The sequence below is a fragment of the Pan troglodytes genome, chromosome 10 (assembly GCF_028858775.2).
Source record: "Pan troglodytes isolate AG18354 chromosome 10, NHGRI_mPanTro3-v2.0_pri, whole genome shotgun sequence".
NCBI classification, from domain to species: domain Eukaryota; kingdom Metazoa; phylum Chordata; class Mammalia; order Primates; family Hominidae; genus Pan; species Pan troglodytes.
The window spans coordinates 99,851,315-99,871,105 of record NC_072408.2 but is presented as its reverse complement, the minus strand read 5'-3'; the positions used below and the strand labels follow the sequence as shown (position 1 = coordinate 99,871,105).

The 19,791-nt window shown below is 40.4% G+C and overlaps 1 protein-coding gene across 1 annotated transcript; it reads right to left on the bottom strand.

Annotated features, from left to right (window-relative positions):
* Positions 1-7,304: 7,304 nt before the first annotated feature.
* LOC736227 (developmental pluripotency-associated protein 3-like) lies at positions 7,305-7,787 on the bottom strand. The gene has a single exon (XM_054664600.1). The coding sequence runs from the start codon at positions 7,785-7,787 to the stop codon at positions 7,305-7,307; it is 483 nt and encodes a 160-aa protein (XP_054520575.1).
* Between the last annotated feature and the right edge of the window lie 12,004 nt (positions 7,788-19,791).

Sequence of the window (19,791 nt, the reverse complement as noted above, 5' to 3'; positions counted from 1 at the left end):
ATGCCCACTTTCCATGGCCATGTGCAGCCAAATAAACTGCAAGCTCAGGCGTGGCTCCAGTTTTATTGCCACAGTCTCAAGGCACTATTCACACTGCAACTTATCTTCTATGTGTTAATGGGTGTCTTGCTGATAAAGGTCATCCGCATTAGATACAGCAAAACAAATCTTGAGACCACAGAGTTGGAAGTATTGCATTTATTCTCAACACTGGACAAAGGTGTTTTCCTTCCTTCCTTCCTTCCTTCCTTCCTTCCTTCCTTTTCTCCCTCCATCCCTTCCTGCCCTCCCCTACCCCTCCCTCCCTCCTCTCCCCTCCCCTCTCCTTCCCTCCCTCCCTCCCTCCTTCCTTCCCTCCCTCTCTCCCTCTCTCCTTCTTTCCTTCCTTCCTTCCTTTTGTTCTTTCTTTTTTTTTTAACAGAGTTTTACCATGTTGCCTAGGCTGGTCTCAAACTACTGAGCTCAAGCAATCCACCCGCCTCAGCCTCCCAAAGTGCTAGGAATACAGACATGAGTCACCACACCTGGCCAGTGTTTTCATTCTTTCTAATGATACTAGACATATACATTGCTTTGATCTCTAAAATTTGATCTCTCTAAATATTTATTGAGTATCTACTCGGTTATAAGCTCCTCAAGGGCCTGTTCATATTTTTATATTCCTTTCATAAGCAGTGAACTGTATCAGGCACATACTGGGAACTAAAATGAATACTTAATCAGGTATTTGTTTTATGGCAGCGTTTCCCAAAGTGTATGCCCATGGTCCACTGAAGGTTGACAGGATCCATGTGATGGGCACTGAATGAATAAATTAAAAAATGCGAGCCTGGGGCGGTGGCTCACACCTGTAATTCCAGCACTTTGGGAGGCCCGAGGTGGGTGGATCACCTGAGGTCAGGAGTTCAAGACCAGCCTGGCCAACATGGTGAAACCCCGTCTCTACTGAAAATACAAAAGTTAGCCAGGCGTGGTGGCAGGCGCCTGTAGTCCCAGCTACTCAGGAGGCTGAGGCAGGAGAATCACTTGAACCTGGGAGGCGGAGGCTGTAGTGAGCCAAGATCGCATCATTGCATTCTAGCCTGCGCGACACAGCGAGACTCCATCTCAAAAAAAAAAAAAAGTGTATATATATATAAAAAATATATATTTAAAAGTTTTAAATTTGATTTGCTGTGTTGTCTTGTAAGACATAATTCTATTTTTTCCCTTATAAGAGCTTTGGGATCTTTAAATAAGTGATCTTTATCATTGACATAATTGTAAAATGCTTTTGAGTTCCACCCTCCATTTCCAACTAAAACAAAATCCACCATTGGTTGTACTGCCAGAAAATTAATTTTAAGCTTTGCCATGATGTGTTTATCCCTGTGGGAGTGTGCCCTTGCATGGGAACAATGCTGTCTTGTCTGTAGCAATGAAAAAAAGATTGAGATATATTCACTGTATACTATACATTGAACACTTACTATGTACAAGGCAGTGTTCTGTGTGCTGGAGATAAAGCAGTGCCTGGATACAAAGCAATGTCTTTGCCCTTGTAGTACTTACAGTCTATTGGGGACAATAGATAAAAATAAGTTAATGTATAAAATATCAGGTAGGAATGAGTGTTGTAAGAAAAGGTAGAGAGAGAGTGATGGGGTTGGAGGAGACTATTTTAGATAGGGTGATTGGAAAAGCCCCTATAATGAGGTGGCAATTGAACAGAGACCTGAATGAAGTGGAGGAGTGAGCTATATAGCTCTCTAGGGAAAGAGTGTTCCAGGTGGCGGGAACAAGAAGTACAAAGGTCCTGGGGTGGGAATATGTTACATTTTATTTTATTTTAAAATTTTCTTTCATAAGGAGGCAAATAAATCTTTTCATTATTATTATTATTATTATTATTATTATTATGATCATTATTATTATTTTGAGACATGATCTTGCTCTGTCACCCAAGCTGGAGTGCAGTGGTACGATCTTGGCTCACTACAACCTCTGTCTCCTGGGTTCAAGTGATTCTCCAGCCTCAGCCTCCCAAGTGGTCGGGATTACAGGTGCCTGCCACCATGCCCAGCTAATTTTTGTATTTTTCGTAGAAATGGGGTTTCACCCTGTTGGCCAGGCTAGTCTCTAATCCTGACCTTGGGTGATCCGCCCACCTTAGCCTCCCAAAGTGCTGGGATTACATGTGAGCCGCTGCACCCAGCCAAATACATCATATTTTAAATTGACTGCCTGCAGAATAGGTAGAAAGTAACATAGTGGTACGAAGAGTAAAATGTAAACTTGGCATTTAAGGAGGAGTGAAAAAGATAAACAAGTAATTTTTCAGCTTTCAGCTGTCAAGGAGCTTCAAAATTGTACTTTATAGAAATAACAGTTATGTCAGAGGATAGATCATTGGCTCACAGGCCCCAGAGTATTTTTATTTCTTTCTCATATTTAATATGCCGAAATGGTCTTCTGTCTTCACCTTCCTCTGCTTGTTTGGACAGGTGTCAGAAAATAAGATAGGCATTTTTCTTATACTCACAGCTTTTCTCCTTATGTTATATGCACATACACTCAGTCCTATTCAAGTCTTCAGTCTAGCTGGTGTTTATATTTTTTAAAAACAAGCAGAATTGGGTGATTAGTGAACTGATTCTATTTACTTTGAAATACTACATGAGGCAGTGATGTACGCCTAAATGTTGGTTTCCAAAACAGAATATTTCTATGGATTTTCTTTCTGCTACTCTTAGCCCACTGGTCCCTCGCATCTTGGGAGCAGGTGCATCTTCATGCAGCCCTGAATAGTGTACCATCAGTATGAGTAGTTCCTCCATGTAAGAGCTGAAGCAAGTTAATGATGGGAAGAAATACATTCATAGTGTAACAGGTGTCAATATTGACCATAGTTGTTCATCAGAGAACGTGTCTCCCCAACAAAGAAAGCACTTCAGCTGACCCACCGATGTTTACTCATCCGTGGGGCCAACAATGTAGTCAGTTTTAAGATAAAAGATCACACAAGGACTTTCTTAGAACTATAAGGAAAAGAGAACTTATTTTCTGCTTGGAGCTGCTGAGAAGGTAAGAAATAATTTAAGAGCCAACAGGCATCATTTTGTTATCATAAAGAGAAGTACTGTCCAGGCACGGTGGCTCACGCCTGTAATCCCAGCACTTTGGGAGGCCAAGGTGGGTGGATCACGAAGTCAGGAGATCGAGACCATCCTAGCTAACACGGTGAAACCCCGTCTCTACTAAAAAACACAAAAAATTAGCCAGGCATGGTGGCACACGCCTGTAGTCCCAGCTACTCGGGAGGCTGAGGCAGGAGAATGGCATGAACCTGGGAGGCAGAGCTTGCAGTGAGCTGCGATCACGCCACTGCACCCCAGCCTAGGTGACAGAGAGAGACTCTGTCTCAAAAAAAAAAAAAAAAAAAAAAAAAAAAAAAAAAAAAAGAGAAGTACTAACTAAAAATGGTGCCTACCCAAGAAGAGCAGAGCTGGGACATTGTTTGCAAACCTGGAGCCACCCATACCTGAAGCCAGGATACCGCTCTCTCTTTCAGTTATAGGAGCTAATTAATTCTGAGCAGAATTTAAATGTTTTCCGCATTTTTAAGTTTGTCTTTGCTTAAGAAAATGAGTTGGGTTACTGTGTGATATGGTTTGGATTTGTGTCCCTGCCCAAATCTCATGCTGAAATGTAATTCCCAATGCTGGAGGCGGGGCCTGGTGGAAGGTGATTGCATCATGGGGGTGGTTACTCATGGTTTAACACCATCCTGCTTCCTGCTGTCATCCCAATAGTGAGTTTTCATGAGATCTGGTTGTTTAAAAGTGTCTGACACACCCCCCGTCTCTATCTCTCTTTTCTCTCTCTCTCCCTGTCTCTCGCCCCTTCCATGTAAGATGTCTACTCCTGCTTTCCCTTCCACCATGAATAAAAGCTCCCTGAGGCCTCCCCAGAAACAGATGCATCCATGCTTCCTGTACAGCCTGAGGAGACATGAGCCAATTAAACCTCTTTTCTTTATAAATTACCCAGCCTCAGGTATTTCTTTATAGAAATGCAAGAACAGACTAATACACTGTGACCTACAAGTGAAAGAGTAACTTTCATCTGACTCCCTTCTGGTGCCTCCCGGCAAGGTGCTAGAGCATCCGATAGACTGGAGAGGAGGCAGGGAGACCTGTATCCCTCAATTGCCGTGAGGAAAAATTTCAGTGCTGGACATATGATGGAATCATCCAAAGTATATGAATCAGTTAGTGTACTTTTGTGAGTTATGAAACCTAAGCCTTTATTCTTTTTGCTCTGCTGTAAATTGAATAGAATAAAAATCCACCACAACCAAAACCACATCCAATCTGAGCCTTGCTCTTCAAAAATTTTAGCCGTGCAAAGCCTACATTAAAAGATATCTTTGGCCGGGCATGGTGGCTCACGCCTGTAATCCCAGCACTTTGGAAGGCTGAGGCAGGCAGATCACTTGAGATCAGGAGTTCAAGACCAGCCTGGCCAACATGGTGAAACCCCGTCTCTACTAAAAATACAAAAATTAGCTGGGCGTGGTGGTGCATGCCTGTAATCCCAGCTACTCGGGAGGCTGAGGCAGGAAAATCGCTGGAACCTGGGAGGCGGAGGTTGCAGTGAGCTGAGGTCTCTGTCTTAAAATAAAATAAGATAAATCTTCCAGAAAAAATACATAGATTGGACTCCATTAAAATTAAAAACTTCTGTGCATAAAAGGCATTATCCACAGAGTAGGAAGGCCATCCACAGAATAAGAAAAAATATTTGCAAATTATAAATATTATAGGAGATTAATACCCAGAATATATAAAGAACTCTTACACCTCAACAACAACAAAACAAATAACCTAATTTAAAAATGGACAAAAGATCTAAACAAACATTTATCCAAAGAAGATATGCAAATGACCAATAAGTACATTTAAACATGCTCAACATCACTAATTACTAGGGAAATGCAAATCAAAGCCATAAGGAAATACCACCTTATACCCATTATGATGACTATTATTATTTTTTTTTTTTAAAGTTCAGACATGCTGGGTCACACCTATAATCTCAGCACTCTGGGAGGCAGAGGCAGGGGGCTCACGAGCCCAGGGGTTCAAAACCAGTCTGAGCAACATAGTGAGACCCTGTCTCTAGAAAAAAAATTTTAAATTAGCTGAGTGTGGTGGTGCACACTTGTAGTCCCAGCTACTTGGGAGGCTGAGGTGGGAGAATTGCTTGAGCCCAGAAGGCTGAGGCTGCAGTAAGCCATAATTGTGCTACTGCACTCCAACCTGGGCAACAGAGTAAGACTGTCTTCAAAAAAATAAAATAAAATAAAATAGAAACAGTAAATATGTCTTAGTGATAGAGACAGGAGGCAGCCAAAAGTCCCCTGGCAAAACCCCGCCCTTGAGCCTAAAGCAGCCTGAAGGCTGAAAAACCAGACTGCTGGTTCTGGATGAAGCCTGCCATTTCCTGACTGATTCTGTCTGAATAATGCCCACCTGCACACTGGGAGGACGGGGTGGAGCCTCGGGAAGTTCATGGCGTTTGCAGTGGGGAGGAGCCTGGCCTCTCCTGTTCCTGTGTGGTGACCTGGGATTCAATCTGTGAGGCAGTAAATCTGCTAGCAGGACTCTCTATCTCTTTGCTAAGAATTATTTTGCCTTTTTCCTTTTTGCCCAATAAATTCCGTTTTCCTTACTCTTGTATATGTCCGCAAGCATAATCTTTCCTGGTCGTGTGAAAGAGCCTGGTTTTAGCTGAACTAAGGATAAAGTTCTGCAACATTAGTGAGGATGTAGAGAAATTGGAACCTTTGTGCATTGCTGTGGGAATGCTGCAGCTGCTATGGAAAATGGTATGGCATGTTCTCAAAAACTAAAACATATAATTACCATATGATCCAGCAATCCCACATCTGGGTAGATGCCCAAAGGAATTGAAAATGAGGGCTAGAACAGATATTTGCAAAGCCATGTTCAGAACAGCACTATTCAGACTAGCCAAGGGGTGGAAGCATGCCAAGTGTCCATTGACAGATGAATGGATAAATGAAATATGGTATGTACATATAATGTGGAATATTATTCCGTCTTAAAAAAGGAAGGTAATTCAGATACACGCTATGACATGCGTGAACCTTGATGACATTGTGCTAAGTGAAATAAGCCAGTCACAAAAGGACAAATACTATATGATTCCATTCATGTGAGGTACTTACAATAGGCAAAGTCACAGAAGCAGAAAGTAGAATGGTGATTGTCAGGGTCTGGGGGGAAGGGAAATGGGACATATTGTTTAATAGATAGGGAGTTTCTTTTCGTGATGTTGACAAAGTTCTGAAGCTAGATAGTGGTGATGGTTGCAGAACAATGTGAAAGTACTTAATGCCACTGAATTGTAAACTTAAAAATGGTTAAAAAGGTACATTTTAGGTATTATATATTTTATCACAACAAAAAAATAAAATATAAAGATATCATCCAGAAGAATTGTGCTTCATTTAACAAACAGAAGATACTCCCAATCTTAATCAGTTGATGTTAGACAGGAAAATGGGAAGGCAAAGTGATTGGCTGTGATGTTTCAGATTCATCAGCAAAACTAGGGTTTTTACATTCAACTAAATATGATAATTAGGTCATTTCCAAGAATGGAGCCTGCTTGCATGAACTTTCATCTTTCAACAATGACAGCAGAAAGAGGAATAATAGACACTGGTTGCTAACTAATGCCCCTTACCTTTTTTGCATCTTCAGTAGTTGTAGCAGGAAATAAAAGCTTGTCTTTCTTTTTAACTTTGTTTTTTAAAGGTACTCAAATGCCAACTTTATTGTTTCTATATAAACTCCTTTTTGTACTGAAAACTGTAAAAATAACAAAGTTTGCTGTGATTGCAATCCAAAATTTTGAAAGCCAGAAAATCTAATTATTATGCTATAGCCAAACTACCTAATGCTTTCTTTATCCACAAGTAACTTTGCTTCAATTTCTTGATGTTGGGTTTCATCTCATTGACTTTGGGCTTCTAAGACACATGGGAATACTTATGTCGTCTTGGCTTCTTTGGGTCAAATCAAATAGTAGAGCTAAAGTTATTCAAATACATTCAAATTACACAGATCCCTTATAAATTACTAGTATCATAGCGGGAAGAAAAAGATACAAGAAGAAAAATACATCCTAGAACTCATTATCAAAATTATTGGTGTATAGTCTATAGTAGCATAGAGTAGCTTTCTCAATCTGCTATATAAAATTACCAGCAAGAAAAAAAGGTACAAGAATAAGGTTTATGGCTGAAGTGACTTGGTGTCAAAATTCCCTATTCTAGCTTTCTCAGAAGGATCCCATCTGTTAAACAAGCAGAAACTGCAGGGACATCTGAATGGTCTTGATTCCTTCTTAACTCCCTTAAGCCCAGTGTTTGTTAGTATTCTTTCATGCGTATGAACTCCGCCGAGTAACATGTATCTGAATCTTGCCATCCTCTCTCTCTGCACAGACAGCAATGTTCTTACTCCTCTCCTCCTGTAAAGCAAGTGATCTGTGATTTCCCTGAGGATTGTTGCTCTTGTAGACTGTTCATGGAGTGAACATTCCGGTAGAGGGGAAGGGGATTCGTTACTAGCATTGACAGTCAAGTTATTAAGGTTTTTTATCAACGTCTCGGAGCAGATTTGAGAGGCCCCTGAATCGTCCTGGGAATCTTCTTTGGTGAGCATTTGTGAAGACTCTGGGATGGAGGTTGGATTAAACTTCTGTGATGGGTCCATCAGCATCTTGACACAACACTAAGCTTCTCCTGGATCTTTGAAACCTTGCAGAAACTGATGACGGAGCCTCAAATTGCTATAAGGTAGCCCAGAAAGTGACTGAGAACCAGATCCCCAACCTCTTTTTAACTTTTTAAGCTCTGCCAGTCTTGCTTGGCTTAACTGTTGAGATTCCTCACTTCCCTGTAATGTTCTTCATGTAGTCAACATGAATTTACTCAAGTTTGACTAGATGTGATGGTCAGTGGTTTTGTGCAGGTTATTCTGTTTGCTCTTCTAAATAGATTCATTCTCAGCCCTTCTCTGTTTTATTCTCTGCTTCAGGAGGAGATAATTATGGGCTGCATCACCTTGGCTCCATCACTGTCTGGCTTCTAGCACAGTTTGGCCATGGAGAGGTAGCAACAGGAGATGAAGCAAGCAGGAGGAGAGTGCTCTGAGCATTCTCTGGATGCTCCCTGCCTCACCATGGTTTTGGCATGGCTGGGATCCTCTATCTCCCACTACCGCATCTGCAGGGCAGCTCCCCTCCCTTGACTATAGGTCTCACTGCACCCTGGAAACACCATTTCTCTTTCTTATCCATTCAAGCTTAGGGGAAGTAACAGCCCCAATGCTGCTAGTCCCTAGGTATTCCTTGATGCTTATTGTTTTCCTTAACCGTGCCCAAATCCTTGACACAGTTCTTTCATTTCATCCTCCTCAATTAACCCTTTGAGCATGTCATTCAGTTCCTTCCAAGACATTGACTAACATAGACATTCGTATGCCACCAACGCTGGCTCTTCTGATGGTCCTGCTTCCCTAATAAATGCTGATATGCCCAGAGAGAAGAGTTTAAAAGGCCGGGTTGTCATCGATGGCTTGATATCCACATGTCCTAAATTCACTGACTATATGTAAAGCATTTATCACAGTGCCTGGCCCATAGTAAGCATTCAATAAGAATTATTGTTGTTGTATCATCATTATAATAACCAGAGAATGGCAACCATTGTCTTTTTTTATTCACTAAAGGGATGAACTTCATTTACCTGCTGACATTTTATTTCATTGTTATTGGGGGCTTACTACATGCCAGGCCACTTAGTGGCTTTACCTCATTTAATCATAGCTCAGAGCAGTGCTATGAGATAAGTACTAGAGAATTATTATTTCTGTCTGGCAGATGAGGATACCAAAGCTTAGAGAAGTTATGTGATTTGCCCAAGATCACACTGAGATAAGTGGTGAAGCTGAAATATGAACACAGGCTGCTGGCTCTAGAACCTGTGTTCTTCTCAATACATCCACAGCCTGCCAACATAAGATGGGCGTGGTCCCTTTCTTCTTGGAGGTAAAGAGGAAAACAAGCCTTAAATAAGTAATTACAAATATGATGCATCTTACTGGGCAAATCGAATGTCATCCAGGGAAAGTGACATTTAAGCTGAGAACTGAGGGAATGAGGCAGACACAAGAGATGGTCTGCCTTTCACCTGCAGATTTGGGAGCAAGTTGGGGCAGGGCTGTCCGTGTTTCTTCTTGGATTGTCGCAGCAACACTTAGCATCTTGCTCTGAACAAAGTCTACCATCAGCGAATGTTTCTTGACTCTATTGAAATAAAGATACTTAATTTCTCCCCTATGGATGACTACTTCTGGTGGAAATCTTCCTTAATAATCGCTTGTAAATCAAAGTCTTCACAGTGCCTTGTAAGGTCCCAGAACCAAACTTGCCTCCCGGTTACCTGTGACACCTACTAATTTCAACAGAAGCGACATGTGTTTACTTGAAGGGATAATTTGGTTGACAGGATATTGCATAGCACTTAATGACAATTCCATCCCCTTCAAATACACAGTTAGTATCTATAATCATTGTTTAAGAAGATTACATGTCACATGAATTAGAGGTTGTGGAGTCGGAGCCACCTCCACTGTCTGATTGTTGTACGTTCCTTATCCTCTTTTCCAGTTACTTTCCTTCTCAGATTAACACCATGTTATTATTTTTTCTGGCACCTGGTTTTCCAGGTTTAAAAAAAGAAGAACTATAGCACAAGATATATACATATATATATATGTTTGTATATATTTGATTGAAATTACTTTATAATTAGATTGTAGGGAGAAAATCATTGCCAAACATTGCTCCCTGAAGATCTTTCCTCATTGGAAGCATTGTCAGTCCAGAAGAGTTCAGCTGGGGTCTGTCTGCTGTGAGCCCCAGAGACTCATTCTGGCCTCATGCACCTGTTCTTTATTTTCCTAGAACCATGCTCAGGAAGGAAATGTTGCCTCCTGTTTAGGCTGTGGTCTGGGATCTGTGAATCATCTGGATATCCCTCTGCATGTTAAAAAGTATTTCAAGCAAAACATAAACATCTAAGTGTTTAGTGGCTGGCAGCTGCAGGCTATAGGCTGAGATGTATCAAAACAAAAGCATTTATCTCTTTTTGCTCAAGAGCAATAATGCTCTTATCTACACCAACATCATTTGCTTTGTTTTTTCTTCTTTGCATTTCTTCTCTATCTCCTCCACTCACATTGCATGATAGAAAAAGTACTAAATGAAGGGTTTGGAAACTCAAGTTCTGGATTCAGTTCTGCTACTGACCTTAGTACCAGACACAAGTCATTGAATTTCTCTTGGGCCTGATTCCTTCTTTTGTTCAAGAAGTATTTGTTGAAAACCTACTATAAAAGCTACTTTACCTGGGATTCAGAAATGAAGAAAACCTACATAGTTTCTGCTGTCATAGGATCCTTACTGGCAGTCCAGTAGGAAAATGAGACGTGACCACAAAAAGACAGAAACTCAGACTTGTGATGTGAAGTCAGATATTTGTCTATAAGTCTGTGGCTTCCTTGTCTATAAAATGGGCATGGCTGGGTGTGGTGGCCCACGCCTGTAATCCCTGCACTTTGGGAGGCCGAGGCAGGCTGATCATCTGAGGTCAGGAGTTCAAGACCAGCCTGGGCCAACATAGTAAAACCCCATCTCTACTAAAAGTACAAAAATTAGCCAAGCATGGTGGTGCATGCCTATAATCCCAGCTACTCGGGAGGCTGAGGTAGGAGAATTGCTTAAATCCAGGAGGCGGAGGCTGCGGTGAGCCAAGATGGTGCCACTGTACTCCAGCCTGGGCAACAGAGTGAGACTTTGTCTCAAAAAAGAATAATAAATAAATAAATAAATAAATAAAATGGGTATAGCATTAGATATGCTATATTTCCCAATCATTAAAGCATTATTTAAAATGCAGCATCTGCAAAGGAACTAGAATACCCAAAATAATTTTTAAAAAGAACAAAGTTAATGGAATTATACTATCTGATTTTAGGACTTACTAGAAAAGCTAGAAAATCAGGACAGTGTGGTAGTGGCATAAGGACAGGTATGTGGATTAATGCAGCAGAGTTGAGAGTCCAGAAATAGACCTACACTAACATAGTCAATTGAGTTTTGATAAAGTGCCAAGGTAAGAAAAGAACAGCCATCAATAAATTATACTGGAATAACTGGATCTCTATATTAAGAAAGGTACCTTGACCTTTTCCTCACAGCATACACAAATTTCACTCAAAACAGATAGTAGACCTAAATCTCAGAGCCAATACTATAAACCTTGTAGAATAACATATAGTAAAAAATCTTCGTAACCTTGGATTAGGGCAAGTTTCTTATGTAATAGATTACAAAAAGCATGAACTGTAAAAGAGAAATTGATAAATTGGGCTTCATAAAGAGTTAAAACATTAGCTTGTCAAAAGACACAATTCAGAAAATGAAAAGCTAAGCCATTAAGAGAAAATATTTGTAAAATATATATCTAACAAAGGATTTGTATCCAGATAACATTAATTTCTCTTACAACTTAAGAAAACAATCCAATAATATAATGAGAAAAATATTTGAATAGACAATGTACAAAAGAAAATACATGAACTGTCAAAAAATCACATGAAAAAATGCTTAGCATCATTAGTAATTAGAGAACTGCAGCTTAAAACCACAATGGGAGACTACTACACCCACACTAGAATAGCTAAGGTTAAAAATACTGGCAATAATAAGTGTTGGTGAGGCTATAGAGCAACTAGAAATCTCATACGCTGCTGTTGGCAATGGAAAACAATACAGATGTTTCAAAAAAAGAAGCTTCTTAAAATGTTAAACATACACTTACCACCCAGTAATTCCACTCTTAGGTATTACCCAAGAGAAATGAGAAAATATGCCCACTGAAAGACATACATGAATGTTCATAATATCATTCCATAATAACACCGAACTGGAAACAATCTGAATGGCCATCAACTGATATATAGATAAAAAGAAAATGGTGACATACAGTTAAATATTAACAACTAAAAGGAATGGAGTTGATGGGGCTACAGGGCACAATACCCCCAAAATATGACTGTAGGAGACCAGAATATACCACCTCAAAATATGCCTTTTTGGCATAAGGATTATTTGAGGTGATTCTTCTGGGAAACAGCAGACACAGGAGAAGCTCTGAAAATGAGAGTAGAGGTTACCCTTTTGTAAGAGAACTGTACATCTATAAAGGAACTCTCCATTTGTAAGATTGTCTCCCTCTCTGTACCAGGAGGAAAGGATGGTAGATCACTAGACACTCTTGCCAATGGAGAAGGCATAGGCTTAAATCTGTACAACAAATCTAAACCTCTTTTATGGGGCTTTTCCTGGCCAGCTCCCCATAACTAGGCATTTCCCACACCCTTCTTTCTTTATTTCAGGGGACATGGTACATGACTGTAGTCTCAAGTGTAAGCAAGCTTTTGAGATCTACTCTGGCGATTTTATTCACTTTTCCCTGAGTATCTTCCACATATGCATAAGGTATACATGTGATTAATCTTCTGTTTGTTTTTCTCTTATTAATCTGTTTTTTGTTACAAGGGTCTGTTCCAATTAAGAACTCATGAAGGGTAGAGGAAAAATTATTTTTCCTCCTCTATAGAGTACTGATGCAACAATGTGGATGAATTTTAAAGGCACCAGGCTAAGTGAAAGAAGCCAAAAACAAAATACCATGTATAGTACTGTATGATTCCATTTACCTGAAATCGTTGTAGGGCTTTCTCCTTAGTTCAGCTAAGAGCCGGGTCATTGTCACACGGCCATGAAATATTAGGCCCACAGACACTTTGAAGGGTGAGAAAAATGGAATTTATTGGGTGAAAAGGAAAAAAAGGGCAAACAGGGACCCTCAGCAGAGTGAGAGTCCTGCTAGTAAAGGCTTCCGCCTCACAGATTGAATCCTGGGTTCCACCCAGGAAGAAGAAAGGCCAGGCTCCTCCCCCTGCAAATGGCACGAACTTCCCAAGGCTCCACCCCAGTGCGCACTCCTCCCGGGGAGCAGGCCGGTTGGAGTCTCGCTGGGGATCCCTTCCCACCTGGCTGTCTCAAAATATTTAATGAAAATCCTAAAAAGACAAAACTAAAGGGACAATAAATAGATTGTTTTTTTCCTGGGGCTGGGGATATGGACAGGAGTTGAATGCAAAGGGGCCTGAGGACAATTTCGGGGTTATGGCAGTGTTCCAAAATGTGATTGTGGTGGTGGTGGCATGACTATTTTCATTTACTAAAATCCATTCACACTTTAAATTGGTGAAGTTTATTGTATATAAATTATTCTTCAATAAAGCTGTAAACAATGTTAATTCAAAATAAATACACACTTGGAGCTTACAGAAAGTAATTCTACAAAGCAAGACTTTGGCAGTTTCAGAGGACCAAGGAGAAGTTAGGAAGCAATACGGTAGGAAAATTTTTGAGGTTCATCCCAGAGAAACTTCAATTCATAATGGAACCCCAGAAATCCTAAGCCACATAGCACTTGAGTTGGGACACCCTGTCTGGAAACAGGCAGAAATGTCAGGCACAGAAATAGGTTTCTTATCACTCACGTAGAAATCTCAGTCAGAGGCCACAGGCTGTGGCTTCAGTGCTTTATCTGGCTAGATAAATCCTTACGGGTTTCTCCTCATCTGCTCTCTGGAGCCCTGGGGGTGAGAGGGTGGAAGTGTGGAGCAGCCTAGCCTCCCTGGCTGGGTTTGACCCACTGACATGGAAGGTGTTCTTTCAACGGTGGGATTTCTGCAGCCCTCTAGTTGCTCATACTGCTGCTGCTGCTGGAACTTCATGTTTTCCATTTCCAACTTCTATCCAGGACTTTGACATTTCCTGTGGTGCTGGTTTCTCAAGCATCAGCATCCCACACAGTAGACAGCCAGGTTTACTTCTCTTAGGAGACCCCCTGGGCCTGAGCTTGGCTCTCCTCCCCAATCCCTTGATTCCAGGCTCTGGTCTCCCAATTTTCTTCCCTTTCAGCATTCAGTTAGCTGCTACCTCTCCTGTGAGGTGTTGGTGAAGAACATGATTTCTCCTTAAAACTCTCCCTATCTGAACAGGCATGTTAGACTCTCACTCATGGCCTCCTTCCACATCCTTAGAATCCTAATGTCACAAATTATTGGACTCCAAAAAGACTTTACAGAGAATCTAGATCTGACATTTCCAGAATATCTTCCTCAGAACTGAAGGGTATGAATAGATGGTCAGTGGAAAATAGATTCCATTATCAAATGCATCTAGAAAATGCCAATCAAACATGTTTCTCCATACTGTGTATTAAACACACTTTGGGTATTTTTTTGCATAAATTTATGGGGTATGAGTGTAATTTTGTGACATGCATAGATTGCATAGTGGTGAAGTCAAGGCTTCTAGGGCATCTATCACCCAAATAACATGTATTATACACATTAAGTAATCTCTCATCATCCACCCCTCTCCCATCCCATCGCCCCTCCAAATCTCCATTGTCTACCTTTCCACACCCTATATCCATGTCGATATTCACACCTTAATAATGAGCGTGATGACAAGGGAGAGGGGTGGTGAAGTGTGGGGGATATGATGTACAGTGTTTGGTTAGAGAAACATTTTTTCTTCTTTCAGATTATAGAACAGCAATAGAAATATATGTCAAGTTGAAATATTCTGCCAATGTATCTGTAACTACATATGTAATTTTCAATGTTTTAGTAGCCACATTTAAAAAGTAAAAAGAAACACATAAACCTAACTTTTTATATAAATTTTATTTATTTATAAATAGGCTTCATTTTTTGGTTCTAGGTTCAATTTTCTGCAAAATTGAATAGAAAGTACTGACAGTCCCCATATACCCCTTTCCGCCAACATGCCCAGCCTCCCCTTCTATCCCAAATTTAATAATGTATTTAACCCAATCTACAAAATGATTATTATTCCAACATTAATCAACATAAAAATTATTAGTGAGACACTTTAAATTTTCCTTGTATGTTGTTTTAGTTTTTACATTTTAAAATGTGACCCTGGCCACATTTCAAGTGCTCAATAGCTAAATGTGTCTAGCGACTACCTGTGAGTGCAGGTCTAGAGTGCCAGTTGTTCCAAGGATCGTGCTTTAGGAAATGCTGATCTAGTCACACCCTCTGGTCATACAGATGAAGCTGTAGAGCCCTGAAAGCTTGAAGTGATTTTGCTGAGTTACAGACCCAAGTCACGTCAGAGCTGAGATCAGCACACCAGTTTTCTGATCTGTACAGGTAGTTCTTTCCACTACACCATGATGCAAAAACACATATCTTTTTCTTTGTGGAAGGGAGAATTCCAACTTGCTTCCTTTGCCCCACAGAAGACCCTTCTATTCCTTCTGAATTGAATTGAATTAGAATGGAGCCTAGTTCAACCACAAATCAGGGCTGAGTTTGCAGTAACTGCACAGCCTTTCAGTCTACCGTGTGCTTCTTGGAATCTCTGTGCTGTCTTTTCTTCTTAGGATTTGCACAATATCCACTGATTGTGTTTCCTATTCACATCAGAGACTCTTTCAGGACATAGTGCATTGGGATCCCTAGCCATGGAATTGCTGTGATGGTCCCTGGGCACTTGGGCCCTGGAATGAGGAGTCTTCCATTCATCATTTATTCAACAAATCTTACTGAACACGCACCATCTGCCAGATCTTGTTCTTTGTGCTAGGGACAAATAAATGAACAAATGAAATCCTTGGACTCTGAAATTTAGATTCTAGTGGCAGGAGAAAGATTAAAACACACACACATGTATTTATATATAAACTTTCAGTCTGTCAGATGGCAGTAAGTGTTGTTGAGAGAAGATAAGACAAAATAAGGGGAAAGGGGAATAAGGAATAGAGGCAGGTTTAAGAGTGAGGGATTCCTTTGTTCTCTAATCATGGTGTTCATTGATGGAAAAGTGGAGTGATTTAAGGAAAATATTCTTCTTAGCTTATATACAATTTGTATTTAAATGCCTTCAACTCCTTTGTGAACATGTGGGTCCTCTTAAATAAATAATGAGAATATTAACAGCTAAGGCACACAGGTTATTCATGTGGCACTGTGCTGAGCCATGGCATTTGACAATTTAATGAGAAATGGAGCGTTTATGCTATCTGAGTACTCATTTTCCACGTCTCTGTAGTTAATAGGTGTTGGGAAAGTAAAAATTGTCATGAGCTGGCCCTTTATTAAAATCAGTCTCCATTCAAATGTCTATTCCTGTTTGATCCATCATATTTTCTGACCAGTGGGCCAGTCACCCTTGTTGGCCATAGTCTCATTAATTGTCAGATATTTACCACATGATACTGTACATTGAAAATATAAAGCAGAAGGACTGCAAAGGGAAAAAGCACAATTTGCTAAACATTTAGAATTTCATGAAGTTGATGAAAGTGATGGAGGAGAGCTACTAGAACTACTTGCAAGCCAATGGCAAACAAGGATTTGACATGACTCAACCTGTTAACAATTGAAGAAAACAATGATGGGAACAGTGACAAGTGCTTCAAAAGGGAGAATCCAATACCAAAGCAATAGGTTATTGCTCCAAACTAATTTATTTGTTGAATTTTTTTCTGAGAATAACTGTGCAGTTGAAATTTTAAACTAAATTTGGTTAAATGTAAGAGAGTTTTATAATTGGTGTAATTTTTAGTTCATTTTTCAAGAAAACGTCCCAATAACACCTACTTTTTCCAAATGATATTTTGGTGCATTTATTTTAAGTGGCCCTAGAGGCCAGGTGCAGTGGCTCATTCCTGGAATCACAGCACTTTGGGAGGCCAAGACTGGAGGATGGCTTGAGGCCAAGTGTTAGAGACCAGCCTGGGTAACATGAGGAGACCTTGTCTCTAAAAAAGTAAAAAACAATTAGTAAGGGATGATAGCACTCACCTGAAGTCCCAGCTATTCAGGAGGCTGAGGTGGGAGGATCCCTTAAACTCAGGAGTTTGAGTTGCAGCAAGATATGATTGCACCACTGTACTCCAGCCTGGGTAACAGAGCAAGACCCTGTCTCAATCAATCAATGAATGTGGCAATTTCCAGGTACCAGTTACCCTTAAATGACAGGAAATGGCCTTCCTGTGCTAATAGTATCTACACTTTTCAGGTGAAGAAACTGAGATATGAAGAACTTTAGTAATTTGCTTAAGGTCATATAACCAGTATGAGATGGAGGCTAACAGCAACATAGCCAACCTGAATCAAGATATCTCCACTACACAACACTGCCTCCTAGAGGGATCACATTTGTTTTGCTTATTCTTGACCATGCTTAACATCAAAGTCTTGCATTAAAAGATGTTTAGTACCCATTTCTTGTGGACCTCACAGGTAGAAATGATTCTACCTTAAATATTTCAGTTCAAGATGGTTTTAAGTAGTAAATGGATACATTGTCCATTGTCTCGCCATCATATTTTATACAGTCTCAAGGGTTTGAAGTCTAAACTTCCTAACTGCTAGTTAAAATCTATTATCTTTGTGTTTGCTTAACTTCTGCAGGACATATCAGGGAAGTTAAACATGTCTGTTATAAATGTTGGGTACCTAATTGCCTTACCTTATAGCTGAGCCAGAAGGCAGACGCTAAATAAAGAAAACCTCCTGGCTCACAATGACATACTGTCTTTGTACATCTTTCAAGCAGAGGAAAGATAACGGCCATGTATGAGTTTAGTCAAGACTGCTGATTTGCAGTCTCTTCAGGAAATTGTAGTGTTTCCGAGGACAATATTCCTAGTCAAAATAGATTAAGCCTGAAGCCAAAATGATGACCACAGTCAAAGTTAATAATACTGTATGTTTGGTTGGAAACAACTGGAAGAAAAATAAGTTATCATAGCAGACAGTCTGCCCTATAATCCTCCTTTATTCACAGGTCCTTGTCACCAGTGGAATGGCAGAAAATAAAGTTTTCTCTTTGAGGAGTTTGTATTTGTAGACAGACAATAAAAACCATTTACTCTGATGAAATGGAGTCTAGGGTTAGAGGGGCCTAAGTATGTTTTAGAGGAAAATTGGCCCTTTACTCACCCAGTTTCAAGTTTTTGAAGAATACAAGATACTCCTGTAACATTCTCCTAGATGCAGAAGGAGGATGTACTGCTCTCTGGTAGTGGAGGCTAAGCCACCTTGACAGAGGAGACAGGAAACTAAGGCTTCTCTTAAAGATGGGGGCTGTCAAGATTAGTAAACCACCAGCAATCGACTTCTGGGTATAAACCCAAAAGAATTACAAGCAGAGGCCGGATGCAGTGGCTCACACTTGTAATCCCAGCACTTTGGGAGGCCAAGGCAGGTGGATCACTTGAGGTCAGGAGTTCAAGACCAGCTTGGTCAACACAGTGAAACCCCATCTCTATTAAAAATACAAAAATTAGCCTGGTATGGTGGCAGGCACCTGTAATCCCAGCTACTCAGGAGGCTGAGGCAGGAGAATCACTTGAACTCAGGAGGCAGAGGTTGCAATGAGCCAAGATGACACCACTGCATTCCAGCCTGGGCAACAAAGTGAGACTGTCTCAAAAAAAAAAAAAAAAAATTACAAGCAGAGAGTCCAAGAGACATTTGTACTCCTATATTTGCAGGAGCACTGTTCATAACAGCCAAAAGATGGAAGCACCCCAAGTGTCCATGTGTAGATGAATGGAGAAACAAATGTGTACTACGCACGCAATGGAATATTAGCCTTAAAAAGGATAAAAATTCTGACCTGTGCTACACCATGGATGAAACTTGAGGATATTATGCTAATGAAATAAGCCAATCACAAAGGATAAATACTGTATGATTTTACTTTTATGAAGTATCTAGAGTAGTCAAATTCCCAGAGACAGACAGAAAGAAGACTGCTGGTTTCCAAGGATGAGAAGGGGAAGGGGCCATGGGAATTTCTGCTTAATGAGTGCAGAGTTTTAGTCTGGAAAGATAAAAAAAAAGTTCTGGGGATCGATGGTGGTGACGATAACACAACAATGTGAATGTACTTAATGTCATTGAACTGTACACTTAAATTGATTAAAATGGTAAATCTTATGCTGTTGAAAAAAAGACTGGTAAGCCAAAGAGTGGTGAGAATGGGGCTATTGGAGATGACAGTGGTGAAGGAGATGAGAAGGAGCAATGAAATACATCTTTAGATATGTTGAGAAACATATCTTTAGATAAGATTTCCCAACCATGTTATGATAAGAAAACGAGTCAGGCCCAGTGGCTCACACCTGTAATCCCACCCCTTTGGGAGGCTGAGGCAGATGGATTGCTTGAGCCCAGGAGTTCGAAGTCAGCCTGGGCAACATGGTGAAACCCTATCTCTACAAAAAATACAAAAAATTAACCAGGCTTGGTGGCGTATACCTGTAGTCCCAGCTACTCAGGAGGCTGAGGTGGGAGAATCACTTGAGCCCAGGAGGTCGAGGCTACAGTGAGCCATGATTGTGCCACTGCATTCCAGCCTGGGTGAAAAAAAAAAAAAAAAGTAAAGGGAAATCTTATCAGGCGATAATTGTACTAAGTCACTGAGTGCTTACCAATTATCAAGGATTAATTAGGCTAAGGGCCTTGCATTATGCATTAACTCATTTTTTCTTCACAATAGCCCCATGGGGATGGGTGCTACTATTAT